General features: G+C 32.2%; 1 protein-coding gene across 2 annotated transcripts in view; it reads left to right on the top strand.

The window, feature by feature from the left end:
* LOC114339608 (NADPH oxidase 5) overlaps nt 1-24,866 on the top strand; it is a 443,824-nt gene that overhangs the window by 402,875 nt on the left and 16,083 nt on the right. The window contains exons 6-16 of one of the 2 annotated variants that reach the window (XM_050649030.1): nt 1,057-1,207; nt 1,339-1,549; nt 6,115-6,338; nt 8,313-8,501; nt 10,369-10,562; nt 11,736-12,057; nt 13,595-13,930; nt 14,979-15,123; nt 15,546-15,769; nt 20,350-20,498; nt 24,078-24,155. In XM_050649030.1, coding sequence (XP_050504987.1) covers nt 1,057-1,207; nt 1,339-1,549; nt 6,115-6,338; nt 8,313-8,501; nt 10,369-10,562; nt 11,736-12,057; nt 13,595-13,930; nt 14,979-15,123; nt 15,546-15,769; nt 20,350-20,498; nt 24,078-24,155 — 2,223 coding nt within the window. The remainder of the gene's footprint in view (nt 1-1,056; nt 1,208-1,338; nt 1,550-6,114; nt 6,339-8,312; nt 8,502-10,368; nt 10,563-11,735; nt 12,058-13,594; nt 13,931-14,978; nt 15,124-15,545; nt 15,770-20,349; nt 20,499-24,077; nt 24,156-24,866) is intronic. The other variant, XM_050649031.1, reaches the window with a different exon arrangement.

Raw genomic sequence — 24,866 nt, 5'->3', positions numbered from 1 at the left:
TTGGCTGTTGTAACGAAGATGTGTGTTAATATTTGAAGATCGTCTTCTGTCTCGGCGATTAATGCGGCGTCGTCTGCATGACATAATATTTGGATTTCTTTGTTCCCCATTCTGTAATCATGACATTTACGTACTGCTTCTATTATTTCGTCCATTATTATATTAAAGAGCAGTGGGCTTAACGAGTCACTTTGTCTGACCCCGCTTTGTATTTACATTTTCAAAAGTTAATAATCAAACAAAGTAGGAAAACTCGAAGAGGTACCACAAAGTTTTTATTTAATAAAAAGTCATATAAGGACGCGTTTCAGCTCTGCACGAGCCATCATCAGCTTAAGTACAGGAACATAGGAAACAAAGGACTGACCAGAAACAGGAAGGAGAAAGAATCAACTAGTTAACATTGTATGTAAAAAGATGCACACACTTCATCATTATTTTAATGAGTTATTTATAGCATTTTATTCTTATTAAACTGTAAAATATTGTAAAACTTCTGCATGTAGAGGATGTAGAGGTTTAATAAGAACAAAATGCTATAAATAACTCATCCAATAATGATGAAGTATGTGCATCTTTTTATATGCAATGTTAACTAGTTGATTCTTTCTCCTTCCTGTTTATGGTCAGTCCTTTGTTTTCTATGTTCCTGTACTTAAGCTAATGATGGCCCGTGCAGAGCCGAAACGCGTCCTTATATGACTTTTTATTAAATAAAAAAACCGTGTGGTACCTCTTCGAGTTTTCCTACTTTGTTACCTCGAATTCACATTTGAGGAATATGGATACTTCTCTTAATGTTAGTTAATAATCAGTTTTCAATGCATTGTGGGAATCATACCAAATTACTTTTCCTGATTATTATGGTTTCTTTTGCCTGTCGAGTCTCATGTCTCTCTCTCTCTCTCTCTCTCTCTCTCTCTCTCTCTCTCTCTCTCTCTCTCTCTCTCTCTCTCTCTCTATCTCTATCTCTCTCTCTCTCTCTCTCTCTCTCTTTCTCTCTCTGTCTCTCGTAATGACTTTGTCACATAAAAAATTTTTATTTTATATTTTCAGCCATTTTTCACGGACAGAGTTTTCCAAATATTTGATAAAGACAATTCGGGCTCCATTTCACTTCAAGAGTTTCTCGATGCAGTGCACCAGTTTGCTGGACAAACACCAGATGACAAAATACGATTTCTATTTAAAGTATATGATTTGGATGGTAAGTACATATATCAATTTTGTTCGTATAGCTACAAATTTCGTTTAAAACTAAAATTTTTTAAAAATTCATTGTTTGCTAATTTTTGCACCTTTCTAGAAAAGTATTAAAGCAGCTGTAAAAAATTTTAGGTGACGGTTTAATACAATTAAGAGAACTCCAACATGTCATGAGAGCGTGCATGGAAGAAAATGGAATGCAATTCAGTGAAGAACAAGTAGCTGATTTGACGCTGGCCATGTTTGAAGACGCCGACTCTAACCATAGGGGCGCTATTACGTATGAGGCTTTAAAAAACCAATTAGAAAAACACGGTGGACTATTAGAAAATTTATCAATAAGGTAAAAAGTAATCATTTAAAATTTCCTAAATGTCCTATATTTCCACTACATTTCGTCATGTCAAAAACAACATTGACCCTTAAGAGTAAACCGTAGCGATCAACAGGTAGCAACAAAATATAACTTATGGAGACAGTATTATAAACTTTGGCAACAGTGGTAATATTTGACATTATCTATGATTAATATTTTGACAATATCATAGTCGCGCTAAATGGAAGTAATAGAAAACGATTTTATTATTAATAAATAGATATTTAGAAAAATAAACCAAAATGGGTGAAAATTTTATGTTAAGATAGGTATTTAGAAAGGTATTTGCATGAAATATCTAATAATAAAAAAATAATAAATAATCATTTTTTGTTGTGAAGCGAAACAAATTTCGATTTTCGCATAATTTTGGCAGGGTATTTAATGGACTTTTTCTTGAAAGGTTTCACTTTATTTTTCGTTTGATTTACTTTTTCCATTTTGTTAAACTGTTGATAATATTTTTAGAATAAAAAATCCTCCTAAAACTTTATATACTCGCATTAGAATTCAAAATATTTTTACGTAAAATATACTTACCTACCTACATATAACTAAAACTCACAATTAACAACAATCTATTCTTTCAAAGAGGCGAACCACTTATACAACAACAAATATATAATAAATTAACTATCAATAAACACTACTTTCATATGAAACAACAAAAACGAATTCTTAAATTAACACACTACTGCACTGAACAGATATCGATAAAGATGATACAACAGATTAGAGAAAATCTGACGCAGGTTTGTCAAAATGACAGTGATTATTTCATTCATAGGAGATTCTGACCAATAGAAAGCTACAGAAATAAAAATTAAACTGATTATTTTTTGATGATTTTAACTTCCAATCGTATAGTAAGATATTTGATCACGTGTTTAATTCTGTCTAATCAGATTAAAATTATACTGAGAATTATCTACTGTAGAAAATTACCGATCGAATTTTTTTAAGTAGATTGTTTCTGTTTAATGGCAACCAGTTTCCTAGTTTTGACCACTGTCACATTTAAGAAAATATCCATAATATACGTATTAAAAAATAATCTTACGAATATCACACGACAGTAAGAATAAATAAGAAAATAATGCTTCATTTTTACTCAAATTTGTTGTCATTGGGCAATAGGCACTCGAGCCCTGCGGGCTCTCGTGTCTATTGCCAGACAACAAATTTTCGAAAAACTGTCGCTTATTTTCTGTTAACTATAACTGTTATTTTCAATTTATTTTCAATCTCTTGTGATATTATACCCGATAATTTTTGATAATATCCCATCGTCAAGTATATTACGTCAGATGCCCTTCGTTACTACGAAAAAATACATTCAGTGACATAAATGACAATTATTACTGTTTTAAAAGTCATAGATGTGATGACTTTCAACCGTCAAATATTTATAACTGTGTGTTTAACTGTAGTAGGGGAGAGTTGGATAAAACGGGATAGTCGGATAAAACGGGATACCTAGCCTAGAGACCCAACTAGTGCTGCTATCAATCGGACAACGACGAAAACGTGTTCTCAGTCGTCATTTTAACATTCTCAGTTCGTTTTACCTCGATGCCACTATTTGAGGAAAAGTTGTTGTGTTTAGAATTGTTTGACTCCATTTTTTTGGTACTTTGTACTTTAAGTGCGTTGTTTTCTACATTATATTGACTACATATATAAACATATAATTCCGGTGACTGTTACACTTAATTAAGCACTCATTAACGAATCTTTTCATCTGTAGTCTATCTAATTTTATTTTCACGTTTAGGCAGGAGCCATTTTTGTTTTGAAAAATGTCTGAGTTGGACAAAACGGGACACTTATAAGTTGGATAAAATGGGATACAGTTTCTTATGTCCCGTTTTATCCACCTATTTATTTGTTGTCCTATTAATTTTTTAAATAGCGATAAAGCGTGTTCTCATACTGCAGAAAAAAACAACATATTTTTATGTGACTTTTGTTCTGATATACGTACCTAGTCCTAAATAAAAAGTCTTATTTCCCATTTTGCAATAAAACATAAAAAAGACCTATTTTTAAGTTTCTGACTACTGAAGATATTGTTTTTTCAAAGGTAAATTTTGCTTAGCAGTCTTATGTCTACTTAATTATACTTAGATAATGTTATGCAAAAAATTAAATATTGTGAACCTATCCCGTTTTATCCAACCGTGGTATGCTAAAACGGGATGTGTAGGACTTTAATAAATATTTTTTTACTATTTTCCAGTCATTAAAAATAGTTAAAAATATGTTTTTTGTGTGCTTCAATAAATACCTATAAAAAATAATAATATGATAATTTCTTTAACATTTTTTCGGTAATAAAAATAAACAACAATGGTGTCCCGTTTTGTCCAACTCTCCCCTAATTTGTACTTACATAAATAAATTACAATTAAACTTTGGTTTTGAACTGTTTTATTCTTGAAATAATCGCAGCAAATTGCACTCGATCTCTAAAATTATTATCGAATCGTTTCCCTCGTGCCACTTTGACGAAATTAAAACTGTCAAAGTGTCACTCGGGAAAAATTCGATAATCTTAGAGATCTTGTGCAATTACTACTGAAAATTCTCGTGGAACCACTTTTAGGGCAGTCAATGAGGGTATGTAGCTCCGAATTCTATCCTACTATATCTATTTACGTGATATTTTCACAGTAAGTAGAGAATAGCCCAAGAAACAAAGTCTACCCTCTGCCGATGTGTGCTTTTGTCTTGGGGACGGTTCCCACCCCTTCTCGGGGGTGAAAAATTTTTTTGCTTAAATAACTACGGAAGTTGCTAGAGAACCTAATACTAAGCAAAAACTGTTCTATAATTTTTTTTTCGAAAACTCAATTATTTTTGAGTTATTCCTGGTTGAAAACTGGCCATTTTCATTGAAACATAACACCTTTTCAAACGGTTTTTTGCAAATACCTTAAAAACTATGCATCTAACTAAAAAAACTATATAAAACATTTTTGTAGCTTATAAAATAACAAAGACATTCTTTTCTTTATGAAACTTCTAGTTATAACACAAAAAGAGATAAGTATGATAAATGAAAAAAACTTGATTTCTTGGTGCATGCTCAAATCAGTGTATTTAACTTGAAATAACAGAGAAACGGTCGATTTTAGGTGTATAATGCTACCAATATCTTTTGTTTTTCTTGAGAAGGCCTATAAATTAAGCAATATTAAATGTCGATTACATTCAAACTATGCGAGATAAACTGTAAAAAATTTGATGACTAACGTATTTTAAGAAAAAAATGAGAAGTATATTTAACCCCCCACCCACAAGAATTTAAATGCATCGTTTTCCTTCTACAATACATTTTACTATAGTGTTATTTTTATGTTCAAAAAGTTGGGCGGGTTTAAAATGAATGGTTTTTGAAAAAAATAAGATCAAATTTTTGAGCGCATTTTTAAATTTTCTTAAAAATCTTGTAACCTATTTCTCCATGTAACTCTAAAATGATAAGAGGTGCCAAAAAAAGTTACCAAGCAAAAATGTAGGTTTCTTCTAGATAAACATTTTGATTTTATTTTTTATAACAGTATCTCTTATCATTTTCAAGTTACATGAAGAAAAAGGAAGATTTTTAAGAAAATTTAAATATGCGCTCTATAATTTGATCTTATTTTTTTCAAAAACCATTCATTTTAAACCCGTCAACTTTTTCAACATAAAAATAACACTGTAGTAAAATGTATTGTGGAAAAAAAACGATGCATTTAAATTCTTGTGGATGAGTGGTTAAATATACTTCTCAATTTTTTTCTTAAAATCCGTTAGTCATCAATTTTTTGCAGCATAATATCTCGCTTAGTTTGAATGTAATCAACATATAATATTGCATATTTGAAAGGAATTTTCAAGCGCAATAAAAGGTATTGGTAGCATTATACACCTAAAAACGACCGTTTCTCTGTTATTTCAAGTTGAATACACTGATTTGAGCATGCACCAAAAAAACAAACTCTTTTTACCTACCATATCTCTTTTTGTGTTATAACTAGAAGATTGAAGAAGGAACAAATCTTTTTGATTTTTTATGAGCTACAAAAATGTTTTATATATTTTTTTAGTTAGATGCATTGTTTTTAAGGTATTCGCAAAAAACCGTTTGAAAAGGTGTTATATTTCAATGAAAATGTCCAATTTCCAACAACGAATAACTCAAAAAGTATTGAGTTTTCGAAAAAAAATTATAGAACAGTTTTTGCTTAGAATTAGGTTCTCTAGCAACTTCCGTAGTTGTTTAACCAAAAAATTTTCCACCACCCAGAAGGGGTGGGAACCGCCCCCAAGACAAAAGCACACATCGGCATAGGGTAGACTTTGAATAAGGAGATATTTTCAGGCTATTCCTAAAATTTAATTAAAATCCATGCAGTAGGATAGAATTCGGAGGTAATAACCTGTTCTTGCTCTCATTGAATGCCCTATTTATGATAACATACTTAATATCTGTTAATATTTCTAAATTTTACTAATAAATCGAATAACAAAAGGTTTTCTTGTAGTATTGATCGATGGTTGGTCCCACCAAAACCTCTAAAGAGGACACCAGTTATGAAGAAAATAATTAATTGGAGACCGTATTATTTTACAATTCCTTATTTAAAAAATAACTATGTATACCTAGCATTTTTATTAGTAGTCCTTCTAGTCAATGCAGCTTTATTTATATCCAGGGCAATTCAATATGCGGGATCCAATTGGTATACGATATTTGCTAGAGCTTGTGGTAAGTATGTAATAATAACCTTAAATTTTTTCATTCTCTCTGCCTTTTTTCTCTGTAAATTTCTATCTTGGGTCATATCAATAACAATCCATATACCCTGTCCTGCGTTAGCGTCTCCCCACAGGCCTTGTTTGGTCTTTCTCTCCTACTCCTTCCAGGATCCATTTTGGTTCCGCGAATTTCGTAGTGGTCGTATATGTACATTGAAAGAACCATGAACTGGACAATACAGTTACACCGAAAAATGTGACAAAAATCCTTTTAGATGATCGTAAAGCAAAGGTGCGTAAGTATAGACCAGAATATTTAGTAACGAGCACACTCTCATATTTTGAACGAAGTTTTGGGATTTAGGACATCTGTACGTTGCTGTTTCGGCGGGACCATTTGGGCGTCGAGCCAAGTGGACGTCAGCCGTTTAGGCGTCGGCCATTTCGGCGTCGGAATTAATTTTTGTTTACTTTAATCATCAACTAGTCTAATTAATAAAAGAAGCTGCTTTCATATTTATCCTTTATTTCCTTCTATTATATTGGATTACTACAAAAATACAAATTCATCTGTTAACATAAAATGTCTAACGTCTATCTCTATCATCTGTCAGTTCTCTTCTTCTTATTAGAAAAAGAACAGGAAGGAGGTTTTTAACGATCTACAACACCCTCCCTCGTTAAAACCCTTTAAAAAAAATAAGATACATTACGCAACCTTTTAATTGTCTCACAGGTTTATTTGAATTATTATTATCACTACATGTCAAATTCAATTTTGGATCTATTGGTATAGAATTAGGATTGCAAGAATCCATCCCAACTTTTCTTAAGATCTGTTTAATATATCTTGTCTGACTAATATATAAAATACCTTTGTCTCTATCATAGTTTATTTCTAAACCAAGAAAATATTCAAGTTTACCCTTATCCTTCAATTCAAACTTTTTCAGTAACTGCTTTAAAATATAGTTTATAAAATCATTATCAGGACCACAAATTATTATATCATCTACATAAATTAAAAGATATGTTGCAAAATTATCATTACTTGTAATATATAAACAAAAATCATTTTCGGACCTTATAAATCCAATTTCAAGTAAATAAGAGTTAATTTCTATGTTCCAACATTTTGATGATTGGTTCAACCCATACAATGCTTTATTTAACCTATGTATATACTTCATTTTTACATCCTACTCCCTCTTGCGAATATATATAGACTCCTTCTTCCAAAGTTCCATTCAAGAATGCTGACTTAACATGTAGTTGTCTGAAATAAAATGAAAATTGGTTTCCAATAGCCAAGATCGCTCTAATGGTAGTCATTTTCGCTACTGCTGGAGAATAAATTTTTTCGTAATCTGTTCCCCTCTCTTGTGCAAATCCTCGAACTACTAATCGAGCCTTATATTTATCACATTTACGCTCTTCAAAAGGTTTAAAAGTATATACCCATTTCGTATCTAAAATATTCTTTCCAACAGGTTTTTTATCGACTATGTCCCAGGTACCATTTTTATTTATCGAATCAATCTCCCTTTCCATTGCCTTAACCCAGCAATCTTTATCATCCCTTTCTTTTACTTCTTCAAATGACTGTGGCACATCTTCAACCAAATTCATAGCACATAGAACCATATAAGTGTCATAATCTTATAACCATTTTAGTGGGTTTACATTTCTACTTGCTTTACCTTCTGCAGAATCGTATCTATTATTTGAACGACAAAACGAAGTTATAAAAACACTTCTTGAGCTCAAAAATAAAACAATCTTCAATCAAACAATCAATCAAACAATCAAACAATCTTCAAACAATCTTCTTGAATAAAACAAAAATTTTTTCTGTAAAAACATGTTTTTCGTTTCAACGGTTAAGTACGTATACAACCAGATAGTTTTATTGAAATCTATTTTGTTTATTCTGTTTATTCTCATTTCTTACATTTATCTTTATTTTTAATTTTATATTTTTTAGGCCAGTGCTTAAATTTTAACTGTACATTTATTTTAATTTTAATGCTGAGGCAAACAATTACCTTTCTAAGAACAAGGGGCTATAGCTCAGTGCTTCCTTTAGATCAACATATATACTTTCACAAATTGACCGGAGTGTTTATTTTTGGCTACAGTATTATCCACACTATCATGCACATCTGTAATTTCAGTAAGTATATTTTTTATAAGAGTAAGCTGCAAATTTCATAGAAACATTATTTTTGAAATTTATTCATTTAGACCAGGGCGCATCTGTAAAAATATTAGTACATTTGGACGTTGAGAGGTGACTCAATCTTTTTTGCAGAAATTGCTTGAAAATAACTCAAATAATAATATTTGAGTTATCCTCCCTCTCAAAAAGGTCCGGAACATTGTTTAAATAATCAAAATTTAAAAAAAATGAAGGAAAAATTCGATTTTTTTCTTGGTTTTTTGATTATAACTTTAAAAGTATTCATTTCCGACAAAAGTTGTATTGACATAAAAGTTGCGTAATTAAATTTCCTACAATATAGAATTGGTTAAAAATTTAAACAATAGTCAACCTTGTTGCAAAATAGCAATAATTGCGAAAAAAACATACAAAAACAAGTATTCGCATTTTACGTTTTTCAACCATCTCTGCTAAATTTAGGACCTTCATATTTCACTCAGAAAAACTTTATGATACAGTAAAATAATACTGTAAATTTCATTAAGATCGGTTTAACAGATTTTGCAAAATAAATTTTGCAATCCAGCTTTCGCAAAAAAAATTATTTTTTTCAAAATGTTACAGGACTGAAAATAAAGCAGATATAAAGTTGAATTTTTTTGCTCATAGAAATGTACTGTACCTTTCATTTGCAATTTGCAAAACTAAAATCGATTAACTACCACGGCGTCAGGAATTTTTTTAAATTAACATTAATTATTGGTGCTACGCGCAGGACAGCGGATAGTTTGCTCTGATTGGGCATCCCAATGACCTTTGACAATGATTGATACATTTTAATTTTTATTACATTTCGATATAAATAAATAAATTTGTTTATTGCAAAATAAAAACACATACTCTATCCTTTGAAATAACACTTTTTTAGCAAAAACTTTCTTTGTTCATATATTTTAACTTAGAGAATAAAAGTTTATTATTTTTAAACATATGAAATTGTTTAAACAATATTTCACAAACAATAATAAAATTAGTTTGATTTTTGTAAAATTAAAATATTAAAATACAACAAAATATAGAGTAAGAGAAAAATATATTAGATAAAGATTGGAAGAAATTTTGGTGAAAATCAACTTGCGTGAATCGAACACCGCTGTCTTGCACGTAGCACCAAAAATTAATGTTTGTTTAAAAAATTTCCTGACGCCGTGGTAATTAACCGATATTAATTTTGCAAATTGCAAATGAAAGGTACAGTACACTTCTATAAACAAAAAAAATTCAACTTGCTATCTGCTTTATTTTCAGTCCTGCAACATTTAAAAAAGATGAATTTTTTTGCGAAAGCTGGATTGAAAAATTTATTTTGCAAAATCTGTTAAACTGATCTTAATGAAATTCACAGTATTATTTTACTATATCATAAAGTTTTTCTGGCTAAAATATGAAGGTCCTAAGTGTAGCATAAATGGTTGAAAAACGTAAAATGCGAATACTTGTTTTTGTATGGTTTTTTTCGCAGTTATTGCTATTTTTCAACAAGGGTGACTATTTTTTAAATTTGTAACCAACTGTATATTATAGGAAATTTAATTACGTAACTTTTATGTCAGTACAACTTTTCTCAGAAACGAATAGTTTTAAAGTTATAATCAAAAAACCAATAAAAAAATCGAATTTTTCCTTCATATTTTGTCATTTTGATTATTTAAACAATGTTCCGGACCATTTTGAGAGGGAGGATAACTCAAATATTATTATTTGAGTTATTTTCAAGAAATTTCTGCAAAAAAATTTAAGTCACCTCTCAACGTCCATCTCAAAACAGATGCGCCCTGGACTAATTGATCTTCATGTCTTAATGATTAACGTATTGTAGGTATTGTGGTTGTTAACGATCCTGTGATAAACGAAATGAATTTTACCACAACTGAATGGTTATTTACCACTAAGCCACATTTATTTGGATTGATAAATGGTTTAGCGAACCCAACTGGATTTGCTTTATTATTTATTTTAATTGCAATTTTCATTAGTTCACAAGCATTTGTCCGAAGAGGAGGATGTTTTGAGGTACCTACGCATTTTTAAATATAATATATCCAATCTTCTTCTTCTTTTTATATCCTTACACCTTTCCATTATACCATAGTTCTAGCCACTATTTTCTCCATCTCTGACAATTTCTATTCGCGATGTTGAGTCACAAATTTTAAAAATTTAAAGGCGCAAAAAAATATTCATTATTTATTTTTATATGTTTTAAATGAATTGTTGGGTAATAAAAAATTATTATCATATAATCTTCATGTTCAGGTTTGAAAAAGTATGTAATCCCATTGATTAATTGAAATTATTTGAATTCTTAATGTCCAAATTCAGATTTTTAAATAGGTATCTAAGTATCATTAATATAGGTAAATTACTTGCAGTAATGTAATCGTCTTTTTTAAAGTGGTCACTGCAAATATAAAATTGTTTTTATTTTTGTTTAAACCACAAGTTTCGATCCATAAAATTTGCTCCGTTTTTATAAGTGGAAAAAATTGCAATTGTACTCCATTAGCAATTGTTTTACAAATTTTTATGTAATATCGACACCAACTTTTATTGAAACGTGAAGATTTATATTACTCAACAATTAATTTTAAACATATAAAAATAAATAATGAATATTTTGTCTCGCATCTGAAATTTCAAAATTTGACATTAAAAACCTACAAGAAGCTAGTTCAAACGAAATCTATGAGAGGTCGTCATTGTGACTTAAAATTGCGAATAGAAAGTGTCAGAGATGGACGAAATAGTGGCTAATTTTTTTTTACTTTTTGAGTTACTTGCCAAAAACCGTCTAAAAACGTGTTTTTCTTGTTGAAAAATTAACATGTTCACTCGCAAATATCTCGAAAAGAATTGACTTAGTAAAAAAACTCTGTAGAACAAAAGCTGCTTAGCATTAGTCAGTTTATCCACTTCCGGACTTATTTTGAACGTATATTTTTTCACCCGCGAGAAAGAGTGAAACTTACCCCCAGGAAAAAAGCACACATCGGCATAATATCACTTTTTTTTCTTTGAAATGTTGGCCAGTTAGTATGATATGTTAGTATGCCAAATTTCATGTCAATCCCAGCGGTTTTTTAAAATCTGGAAGTTTTGCAATATCTTACCGTAAGTGAATGGACTAAAAAACTGTTACCATACACTTGGACATTAAATTTTTATTTAATTTAAATTAATTTTTAGATTTTTTATTACACCCATCTCATGTATGTTCCTTTTTGGATCCTACTAATTCTCCATGGACCAAATTTCTGGAAATGGTTTATTATTCCTGGAATAGCTTATGGTCTTGAAAGAGCTTATAGATCAACCTTTATTGTTACCGAAAGAGGTAAAACATATATAAGTTCTGGTCTACTGCTTCCATCGAAGGTTACACACTTAGTTATAAAGAGACCAGTAAGTTTTGACTTTCATCCAGGAGACTACGTATTTGTTAATATTCCAGCAATCGCTAAATACGAATGGCATCCTTTTACTATTAGTAGTGCTCCAGAGCAAGAAGGTATTCTTTTTAAGTTCTTTTATTTACAATATTATTTAAGAGCGTAGGCGCAAATATTTTACGGCTGTCCATACTTTTTTTTTCTTTGCACGGCAAATTACGTGTAGTAAAATTCTCACTGGTATGGAATGTAAACATTAGTTGACAATGACATTGTCATCATGAACGTAGACATAACTTTTGCATGTTCTTGGATAACCATTACTTGTATAATTGCTTAAATTATTAATTCAGTAAATTAATATGATGATTTTTTCAGTAAATATCTATTCAGTGATTATAATAATATATATACTAGGCAATAAAAACTAATACTTAATCGAGAAAAGAGGAAAAGTGATAAAGTGATTTTTTTAATAATATATTGTTACTATGGAACGGGTAGATACATTTTGAACATCTTTAACAACAAAATACTTGGATCACAGGATATATCCTGGGGCATTCTCTGCTTGGATCTTCTACATATAAATAATAAACAATAAATAACTTTTTATTATTGTAGCAAAGAAAAAAAGACGTTCTCACAAACAATTTATTTTACAACTGACGACCGGTTTCGCTGTCTACACTTTGCACAGCATCTTCAGGTCCCGGTTAAAGTAAAATTAAATGCTACAAACAACAAAAAACAGAGTTAGTTAAGAGGTCTGCTTTAAATCAAAGGTTAATGATCAAGCCAATATCAAAGTACATATATTTACACATACACATAAATACCCTCATGTACGTACGTATGGTATGTAACCCTCACACTCACATACATGCACGCATTCATATGCAGTGGTAACAAAAGTATGTCAAGTATAAGATATATACTTTGTTTCCGGTATAAGGTATAACGTATAACTTTTTATTAATTTCACGTCTTAAATCAATTATTTATCAAATCGCTATCAGTATTATTTAATAAACAACACAAGATATTCCTGAAGCCGTGTCAAATATTTAGTACTTTTGTTTGTCACTGTCTTGTCAGCACATTCTGTTCGACTGAGTGCGTTGTATGATAAAGATAGCGAATGTTCGATTTGGAAAATATCACCACGGACCTCATTTTTTTCGAATTCTGGAAAAACCAACAAATATTTTTGAAAAATTTAAACGCAAAATGAAAGATTACATCATTATCAAGGGTAAAAAGTCCCTTAGAATTAACAAAAAGTTTCTTTTAAATAAACTTTTCTTATTCGAATAAACATTATAGAAGTTTGTAGGGACTTTATACCCTCGGTAATGATGTAATCTTTCATTCTGCATTTAAATATTTTAAAAACACTTATTAGTTTTCTTCAGGGAAAAATGAATTTATTTAAATAGCATTGGAGCCGAAAGTTTGCGCCTAAGTAGAAACTAGGGTTTATACATTACAAATTTTCCGATACACTCGCTAATTTTCATTCCCATGACTTAAAAATAAGTTTTGATATTACGAAAACCTAGGACTTACGAGGTCCAATTGCTTGTTTGTTTTTGTAATAGTTTTATTTTAGAGCTTTTGACAAGTGTTTTTGTAATTAATTTTATTATGTTTCAGACTATATGTGGCTCCACATTCGAGGGGTAGGCCAATGGACAAATCGTTTGTATGGGTATTTTGAAAAGGAGCAAGAAAAGCTTCATAATGGAGAAATACCCCCTTCTACACCTGCAGCGCCTGTGAAGAGACTATCGAATGGAAGTATTACTAATAATAATCAAAATCCTCTAAAGAAGCTTCACGCTACAGTCGCACGGACGTTATCAAATCAAAACAAAAAGCCTGCCATACAGCTTGTTGGATTTAGTAATGGCAGCTTTCAAAACGAACAAACTCCAAAAGATTCCAAATGTGAGACTGAAACCAATTTTAGAGCAGCCTGCAGTACGGCAGGTAAAATTTTTGACAAATCGTATTTATTATTTATAAAGCTTAACAGGCCTTATGTTAATAAAGTCCTAACGCTTTGCGTTCCATTGAATTTTATCCGATGCTATTTCTTTTTAACTATCAATATCTTCCTTTGTAAGTGTTCATATACGCTGTCCTTCTTTCTCTTTTTTTTTCAGTTTTTTACCAGATTATGTATCTCTAAAATATTAGCCTCCTTCCCCATGATTTTTATCATTATTTCCACCGAAATATTTGTTAATCCTGAGCTTTTATTGTTTTTTAAACCCTTTATTTGGTTTTCTATTTCTTCCCTTGTAGGAATTTCTACTACTATCTTATCATCTTTAATTTCATAGATTGTTTCCCCTTTTTCTTTGTTTTTATTTCATAGTTGTATAAAGTAAATTTGCCAATTTTTGATTATTTTCCCTGGTTTATTTATTATTAGTCCTTCCTCATTTTCCAATGTATGGGTTATTTTTCCGATAATCTGTTTCGTTTATCTAGTTTCCTCGTAAAGGGTCATATTTCCTTTTTTTTGTAATTTTTCTTTATCTCTTTGAGTTTGTGTTCGATGTATTTTCTGTTTTTGTTTTTGCTTGTTGTCTTCACAGTTCTCCTCAATTATCTGTGTTCTTGTCTCCTACTGTCGCTATTATTTATTAAAATTTTGATTCTTATTTTCTAACTAAGTACTTCTACTTTTTTTAGCACTACTCATCTTTTGTTTTATGTTTCCTAATAGTTTTCATTGAAGTTTCTTTGTTCGTGTTTGGAACTGCTTTATTAATGCTTTTCCACTTTTGTTATTGGTCTATGTTTCTGGTTATTCGTTATTCGTTCTTCCTACTTCTTCCGTGTAGTGTTATGATTTAGTATTTCTGTGTTGAATTGTTTTTTGAGTTCTTTGTCCGTTTTATTGTCTTCCTTTATATTAGCCTTTACTTTATACCTTCAAACATTGTATTGATGTTAAACAAACGGCAAAAATATTGGAAAATGTATTGATTGATTGAAAATTAAAAAATTCTGAATCATTTATTTTTAGATTTACCGAATCCGAGAAGTCCTAGAAAGTTGTCACCAGAAAATAGACTTCACAGATTCCTATTTACTAACAAAGCGCCTCTAGAAAAATCCTTATCCATGCCAGATATGCAAACCAAGGCAAAAAGAAGAGAAAGATTAATGGTGTAAGTGTATAAAAATACAATAAGTCTTGGGCCCACACTTAAAAAAAAATATTACCTCCCTCATGACACTTTTTTTATTCAGTTATTCATGTCGTACAACTTTTCTATTTCGGAAAATTTTCAGGAGTGGGGCATTTCGTAAATATAGAGGTTTCTAAAGTTCCCTTAAAAATGTGTCGGACAATATTACCAATATATCGGTTAATTGTAAATATGTTTGTCAAACAAAACAATCCTGAAAAAATCACAAATGTCAGGCAAAAAATCAGAAAAGTCTAGATTTTCAACAATTTCAACCAAATGAGAAGAATATTATTCTTGATAAGAGATTTAAAGTAAATCCAAACACAATGAATAATAAATTAAGTTTTTTAGTGTAAAAATTTTCTATATTCCATATCTTATTATTATTTTAATTTTAGATTACGAGAATATACGAGATCAGAATCAGAAAAAAGTTTTAATGAGTGTCAAATACGTAGAGCAAGACTACAATCATTGGGATTGGCTTACCTGAGTCCACAAAATAAGAGTTTAGCTCAAAGTTTTAGATATATGAGGAACAAACCAACAATTATAGCATTTAAAACACCTAGTTTGGAAGATTGTGAAAAGAAGAATTCTACTACATCTTTACGTCAAATGGGTAAGTGAAATGGGTAAACGTTAAGGACATTATTACCGAGGGCCGAAAGTCCCTTAAAATAACCCAAACAATTTCTTTTGAACGTGATATTTGAAATTAAAAATCACACAAACTTTTCCCTTTTTTTTTTCACCCCTGTAACTTATTCAAATAAACATTATAGAAGTTTTCATGGACTTTCGGCCCTCGGTAATAATGCAATCTTTCATTCTGCTCTTAAAATTTCATAAATACTAAACCATTTTTGGTTAATTTTGTTTCCGCTGCAATCATTTTCTGTGCAGCCTCTCCGTGACGAATATTAGCGATCATCTTATCATGTATCCTATCTGCATATCTAAAGGTTGCATAGATGTTTTGTTGAACCAGGTTCTGAGATTCTTTTACCAGTCTTCATTCCACCAAATGAAAGATAATAAAGCGGCTGGCCTGGACGACATACTAACAGAACAAATAAAGAACTTTGGACTAAAAACCGTAGAGTGGCTCGTAAAAATGATGAATTGCTGCATCCGTACATTACAAATCCCCAAAATCTGGAGGAAAGCTAGAGTGGTAGCCCTCTTAAAACAATTGAAGGATCCGGCGGATACAAAGAGTTTTAGACCTGTCTCTCTTTTGTGCCACCTTTTCAACGCATTTGAAAGAATGATACTGAACCGGATCGCTGAATAGGTGGAGACTAAAATTATTACAGAACAAGCAGGATTCAGACCCGGAAAGTGCTGCTGCAGTCAAATTCTTAATCTCACCCAACATATTGAAGATGGTTTTTAACGGAAAGAAATAACAGGAGTAGCGTTCATAGACCTAACTGCCGCCTATGACACGGTTAACCATCAACAGCTACTCGCAAAACTACGAAATTACAAAGGATTTCCGACTAACAAGGTTAGTGAAATGTCTCCTCCAGAATAGACGCTTCTACGTAACGCTCCAGTCCAAGAACAGTCGGTGGAGGGTCAAAAAAAAAATGGACTACCACAGAGAAGTGTCCTCGCGCCGATTCTATACAACATATACACCAACGACCAACCCATACACCAACAAACAAGGCAATTTATTTACGCTGATGATACAGCTGTGGCAGCTCAGAGAAGAACCTTCAATGAAGTCGAAGCGAAACTGACAGATTCCCTGGGAGACTTAGCTCTATACTACGATAAAAACCACCTGAAACCCAATCCCACAAAAACCCAGGTATGTGCTTTCCACCTTAGAAACAAGCATTCCCGAAGGCAGCTGGAGGTGGAATGGCGTGGTTAGATGCTGGAACACAACGAGACGCCAAAATACCTTGGCGTCCGTCCGGATAGAACTCTGTCTTACCGATACCACTGACAAGATGTCAAGAAGAAAGTAAGTGCCAGAAATAATATCATCCGCAAGCTAACTAATACAAAATGGGGAGCACAACCACACACACTCCGCACTTCTGCCTTAGCATTATGTTTTTCGGCCGCGGAGTTTGGAGCACCAGTACGGGCAAACTCTGCTCACGCAAAGAACGTCGACGTGGCTCTAAATGAAACGGTTCGTATAATATCGGGTTGCCTGAAACCGACAACTATCGAAGAGGTATACCCCATAGCTGGGATTGCTCCACCACCTATCAGGAGAAAGGTCCCGTCAGAGGTAGAACGAAAAAAGCAGGAGACGGACCGAAGACACCCCTTATATGACCACCAAACTCAGCCAAGCAGACTAAGATCGCGGAAAAGATTCCTGAAAACATCAAGATCCATTCCCGAAGCGCCAGAGACGCGCCGAATACACCTATGGCAAGCGTAAGCTACCGCGACACATTTTCCTCCCTCAGAGGAAATGGCTGCTGGACACAATTTACCGTATCCGACTTGGAAAGCGCTAAATAGACTAAGAACCGGCGTTTCACGTTGTGTTAGTAACCTGAAAAAGTGGGGATACCAGGAGGACGATACCTGCGACTGTGGCGCGGTTCAGACCAGCCGGCATCTACATACTATCATGCACAGAGATGAGAGAGACCTGCACAGAAGACTTAATTATAGCAAATGATAGGGCCATCTATGTGGCCAACCATTGGAAATACAGAATTTAAAGTTGTTGGTGTTCCGGACACGGAAAGTAAGTAAGTACCAGTCTTCATATCGCAGAATATGCCCGAAGTATTGTAACTTTCAAAAATTGAAGGTGGTCAGTACCTCTCGGGTTATTCTTCTTTCTTTTGAGGACCTCATCATTTCTCTTTCATTTCTTCATAGATTTCCTTTCTGTCTCCTCTTAGTCCACTTGCAAGTTTTTTAACTGCCCTATGTCGGTACATTGTGACTATCGTTCTTTGACTGCAGAGTCTTTCCATTGCTTCTTTCTCTTTCGCTTCTCTGATTTTCCTTCTTATTGTTATATTTATTGTTTTATATTTGTCTGGGATACTTTTGAATTTTAATATTTCTTATTTCTTAGATTAGTTTCCAGATCTCATGTAATTTGTGTTTATCCTTTAAATTTTGAACCATTTCCTTAATATGTTTGATCCTTTATTCTTCGTTCGATTCATCTCTGATTGCAGTCACTTGCTTATTTAACTTACATTGGACTCTCATTTTAGTATTAAGGTCTTTTAGCATACGTAGATCGTATAATTGTGATTTCCTTTTCTGCGCTCTTTTGAAATTGAGTCAGAATATTCCCTCAGTAGAAGGTGGTCCACCTCCAAATCTGCTCCAATATGTCTTGACAGATGTAGAGCTGTTTCGACACTTTTATTTACTAAAATGTAACCTATTTGACTTTTAATGTTCTCCGGGGTCTGTCTTGAGGGGATTTCCACGAGGTGGTAGGTAACTAGAAGAATAGTTGGATAGTCTTATTATATCGTAAACGTGCATATTTCACTAAACAGTAAGCGTCACGCTAGTAGACACATTGGTAGGTATCTAATTGCTATGCTTATGAGCTAATGCGGTCCGTTCTCAGATGTGACTTTCACGTCTGTCATATTTTTTATAGCCGTTTTTTATTCGAATTGTCGAATAAAGGACTCCTTTGCTCCAGTGCATTTGAGGTTTTCATCTTGGTCTCTTCGCTTCGTACGGTCGCCAGTTTGTCTGTCATATTACTGTCAAGAAACTCTTCAAAATAATCAACAAGAATATTACACTTACAGTATTTCTCATGATCATCTTTCAGTGCGTCACAGTTTTTCGATTTCTTTGTAACGCATTAAATTGTATGTGACAGAAAAAAAGGCACGTCGGTGATTACATTTCGTCGGTGACATTTTTATAACATTTATTCTAGTTATTCTAGTTGTCGATAGATGGCGCCATAATAAAAAAATATTTTTTTTTAATTAGATAATAATATTACAAGTATAATCTGTATAATTTATAAGACTATACAAAACAAAGAAAATACCATTTTATAAATGCAAGAAACACATTTGATTTGTTTTTATTCCAAATTGAAAATAAAATGTGACAACTGTCAGAATTAACTAAAATGTCATGTTAGAATAAATGTCATAAATGTGTATTATCACGGACTTACCCTTTTTCCTATCATTTGTTACGCACTGAAAAATGATCATGAAAAGGACAATATAAACCTTACCTTTAAAACTTTTACAACTTTAACACAATGACAACTATAAACGTCAAATACAGTTTTTCTATTAACTGTCAACTTTCTATAGGGCATTTCATTCAAAGTCATTTCTTTCGAGCTTCTGCCAAATTTTGTATAATCTGTGTATATTATACACAGACTATACAACATATGACAGCAGCTCGAAACAAATGACAATCGATGAAAAGCCCTATTTCGACAAAGCGACACCTGGTCTCTACGCTCAGCAACATTTTTCGCACTTTTAATTATATTGGCCAATTATATTAGTCCTGGTTACTGGATAATTGTCAAGACCATAGTCCAAAAATATCATAAGAAAAAGTCAGATTCAGGTTATGTTATTAAAACGTAAACAATTGTATGTAGTAAATAAAATTAGTTATTAAAATGCAGTACTGCAAGCAAAATACAATTAATTAAATTTACCTTTATATAATAACTGCACATCATATCAATATTGTGGAGCAATATATAATTTTTCTTCTTCAATAACAGTAGGTATGAAATATACATCAATTTGACAATTTCAATTGACAATATGAATTATTTAAGAAAGTCGCAAGATTTTTCCGCTATTCGCTCACGATCGTTTCTCGTATCCCCTCCAAGTACTTGCACACCTCGAATACATCTATATGTTAATATTCGGTTCCTATACATTTTCTGACGTTCTAATCTTTACTGGACATAAAAGTAAACAGTGTAACAATTGTAGGGTTTCATGACTATATTAGATCAATGGTCCCGTGTGTCTAGTAGCGTGGCGTTACTGTATAGAGCTCATAGTTCTTTATTTATTGCATAATAACTGCATAAGAAGAATTAATAGTATCCTAATATCAATTTAAGGACAAAAATTTTCGTTGGACATTTATATCTTTTGAGTAATTGGTCATAAAATAATTGCTTCGTTAAAAATTGCATTAATATAAAATTGTATTAATAATAAATGATTTCATCTATTTTAGTCCGCCAAATAAGTCATAAAAGTTTTACCTTTTCACCTGAACGACAAGTAGAAGAAGGACAAGTAGGTTTGACGTTCACTGATGCTACGTTCTCGCCAAATTTGGTCTCTTTGAGGCCAATGAATTATCCAGTTGGAAAACCATTAGAAGTAAGCATATTTTTTATAATTATTATACATCAGGCATAAATTAGTAGATAAAATAAGGCATTGTCAAAACGAAAAGTTTGCTGTTGTGAAAAATGCACGGAAGAATTGAAATATTAAGATTATTAAGTAGAAAACTTATCATATCAACTATGGGTAGACTATACGGTAAATTGATCAAATTAAAACTGGAAGAAAACAGAAAACAATCCAAGGCAAAATAGGCGAAGATCAAACAGGTTTTACAGCTGGCAGATCCTTTCTAGATCATACATATACGGTACAGCAATTAATTGCAAAGAAGTTAGCTAAGAACAGATCAGTCCATTTAGCATTAATCGATCTCAAGAAGACATACGACTCCATGTAAGGGAGAAATTATGGAAATCCATGCAAGAAATAAACATATCGAACAGACTTATACAAGCAACAATAAACTTGTGCGAAAACAACTCGGTGGCTGTGAATGTGAAAAATAAAATCGGAAACAAATTTCAAACAACCAAGTCACTCTTACAAGGCTGCTCTACGTCAACAACACTATTCAAAATATTTCTAGAAATGGTACTAAGACTCTTGAAAAGAATGGTCAGAGGAATGCCGAATGGGTATACCTATCAGAGACGAGCATCCGTACACATTAAGCTTCGCTGATGACCAGGTAGTAATGGCGCAAGATGAAAAGACCTCTCCTATATGATTAGAAAACTCACAGAAGAATACTTAAAGAATGGACTAAAAATCAACTTCGTTAAGACAGAATACATGGTAACGGGATCGGATGACGTCCCGAATCACGAAATCTCAGATGCCCAAAAAAGTACCTAGGCTCCACTATTTTTAGATACGGCACTACTACTGACGATATAAAGAACAGACTAGGTCAAACCAGAGACTGCATAAGACAACTAAATGGAGTATTGACACACATATAACGAAGACCACGAAAAAAAGAATCTTTAACACCCTAGTCAAAAGTATAGGACGTATGGAGCAGAAAACTGGACAGTCAACAAAAGAGACCAGAACAAATTATTAGCTACCGATATTGAGTTTTGGAGAAGAGGTATTTGGGTCCCGAGGGCAGACCGAATCTGAAATGAAGATACAAGAAGAAGAATATCAGTTGAAAAATACATTATTACCTTTATCGAAGTAAAGCGTCTTATATTGTATGGTCATAAACGAAAAACAGATGATGAATTCAAGTGCGCAGAAAGTTTTACTAATCTGAGAATATGCATCAATATTAGAAATGATGAATCCAACGCAATTTAGAGCAGAATCAACAAAGGAACAAGAAGTGCAGATATTAAACAACATAATTATTACAACCCAGATGTGACTCAAAGTAAATCAAAGGGAAGTCCTATAGTAAAAAAAGTTCGTGTAACCTTCTGGCTAAGGTTTTATGTTAGGGTTTTCAGGTCGTACAAGCGCCCCTAACATAACTTAACGACCACTTACGTAGCCGAGATTGACAGCTTTACAGGCCGTCCGAAGCACGGTAGCAACTCAGCTAAATTGTAAAGTAAAACTTTGTCAAGCCTGAAATCAGCGACATAGCCATGAGATACGGCCACTACTACTCCTACCCACATAACAATGATGTTCGTATCATGTTCTAAGCATATACTACCAACATTCGTCGGAGTATATTCTTTTTAGTATATGCGTAGTACAAGCATAGCATGTACCTTAAAAAACATTCTAAATTTCATGTTCTTTGCATATACTTTAAAGTATATTCTCGTACCGAATATACTGAGTACAGTAACTCGGAATATTCGTAAAAGTTTATTCTTAGAATATACCTTTATCGAATATTCCTAGTACATACTTATAAGTACATTCTTAACACATACTTATAAGTAGATACTTTTAAAATATCTTAAAAATAATATGTATGTATAGGAAGTATGAATAATATTAGCCTTATAGATTATCAACTTCGTTATATTTTAGAATAATTAATAAAATTTATGTATGTAGGTAGTATTGGACGAATTTCATTTCAAAATTGTTGTATGGTAAAAAAGTTTAAACATTAATTGTATTAACGTTTATTATTAAAAATTCGTTTTCATAATTGAAATAACTTTACCATTTACCATTACATCGTTGGAATTTGAATTTAGGTACATTCAATTCAATACGGGCCATTCCAGAACCAAACCACCCCCTTATCTATGGCCAAAACCCACGGCTTTGGTGTTGCCAACCGTCGAGTAAGATTTTTCCGTCAACCTTAAAAATTCCCACTTTTATAAAAAAATTCCCTCCTGTTTACAAAATCTGAGAAGATATGTTTAATTATTTTCAAATATTTTGATTTTTTTTAATATTTTACAATTTGGACTGGAACAAAAATTCCCTTTTGAGTTAACTTTTCCCTTTATCACCTTTTATGTTGAAAATTCCCGCAAAAAGTGAAATTTCCCTCGGTTTCCCCCATCCCCCCATATCCCCCATCCCCCTAACCCCGTCTTGTCTTATTCTGACCATTTCTTACCTGAACAACGGTAAAATATGAAATCGAAAATAGACCTTATTTGTATCTATGCAGTGTTAAGGATAAAGACTAATGATAAAGTACTAGGACTAAATAAATTTGCGGTGCTTCAAAATAGGTATAATCTATTTTGTTAACTCAATATTATTTAATAAATACATATAAGTAAGTACATATAAGTATATAAATTTTAGTTACTCATACATAGTTTAGTTTAGCTAAAAATATAATATAATAGTTTATATATAGATAACTAAAATTTATAAATATGTACTTACTTTTTAAGTAATATTGCAGCCATTTGCCATTAAAATATGTAAATATAATAAATATTTGGTAGAACCAGTAGAACCTAAGATGAGATTAGGTGATGCTGAAAACATACTTCTGAGCAATATAGCACTTGACAGCACTTTCTTAGAATATCCTTAAAAATATATTATTCTAATACAAAAATGTGCAGTAGTACGTTCTAAGTATATAAATAGAAGGCTTATAGCACTTCCTTGGAATATTCTAAAAAGTACGTTCTTAGTATAAACTAAAAAGATGTGCGGTAGTACGTTCTAAGTATATAAATAGAAGGTTTATAGCACGGCCTTGGAATGTTCTAAAAAGTATATTCTTAGTATATACTGAAAAGAAGTGCGGTAGTACATTCTAAGTATATACATAGAACGTTTAAGTACTGTAATGTAGTATATACTCAGTATGTGCTCTGCACATTCGCAATGGTAATTACGCATATTCTCAGTATATACTTTTTCTGAAAAGTATGTTCTATGAATCTACTAAGAACATGAAATTATTGTTATGTGGGTATAGAAATGTTATACGATCGGATACATTATACCGAAGCCGAAGATTGCATTAAGAACAGAAGTGACGGAACTGAGAAAAAGAAGAAGACCTAAAAGCCAATGGCTGGCAGCAGTGCAGGTAAATTACAGAGTTAAGAAACCACTACTAAGAAGAGTTTAATAAAATTTCGTTATTTATTCATAAATTGTTGATAAAATTTATGCTGCGTAGGTACGTTATTCATTAATATAATAATTATTCTTTATAAGCGAACAAAATCCAGAAACATGAATAGAGATAGATGTGAAGAATTGCGTATCCAAGTTTTGGACAAGGAGGGAACTGAGGTGATTTGATGTATCAGTATTTGTGTATTTTGATGTGTATTAACTATAACATAGTGTGATTAAAGCTTAGCTATTGTATACTTACCTTCTTCTTTTTTACGTGCCATCTCCGCGACTAAGGTTTGCAATCATCATTGCTATTCTAACATTTGACACCACAGCCCGAAAGGACTGAGGATACAGCCCAAATCGAGCCTTGGCCTCCTTCAACAAGCTTCTCCAATCATTTCGATTTACCGCTGTTCTTTTCCATGAATGCGTTCCCAGGAAGTTCCTGGCATCCTCATCGACTTCGTCTTCCCATCTCTTTTTAGGTCTTCCAACAGGTCTTCTTCCCTGCATTCTTGCATTCAGCAATTTTCTGGGGATTCTATTCTCATGCATGCGGACCACGTGCCCTGCCCACCGTAATCTCTGCAGTTTAGTGTATTGTGCTAGAGTTGGTTCGCTATATTGCTCGTATATTTCTCTATTATACCTAATTCGCCAGTTGTTATTTTCCCTTATTGGGCCCAGTATCCTACGTAATACTTTTCTTTCAAACACATCTAATGCATTGGCATATTTCTGTGTCACCACCCATGTTTCGCAGCCATAACTTACTAACGGCCTGACGTTAATATCTGTCACCACGTGTATATATGACCCAAGTATTCCTACCTAATATTCGTCAAAATATATAAATAGGTATATTGAGAAAAATATTTACAT

Source organism: Diabrotica virgifera, chromosome 4, assembly GCF_917563875.1.
Source record: "Diabrotica virgifera virgifera chromosome 4, PGI_DIABVI_V3a".
Classification (NCBI taxonomy): domain Eukaryota; kingdom Metazoa; phylum Arthropoda; class Insecta; order Coleoptera; family Chrysomelidae; genus Diabrotica; species Diabrotica virgifera.
This window is presented reverse-complemented; position numbering and strand designations above follow the sequence as displayed.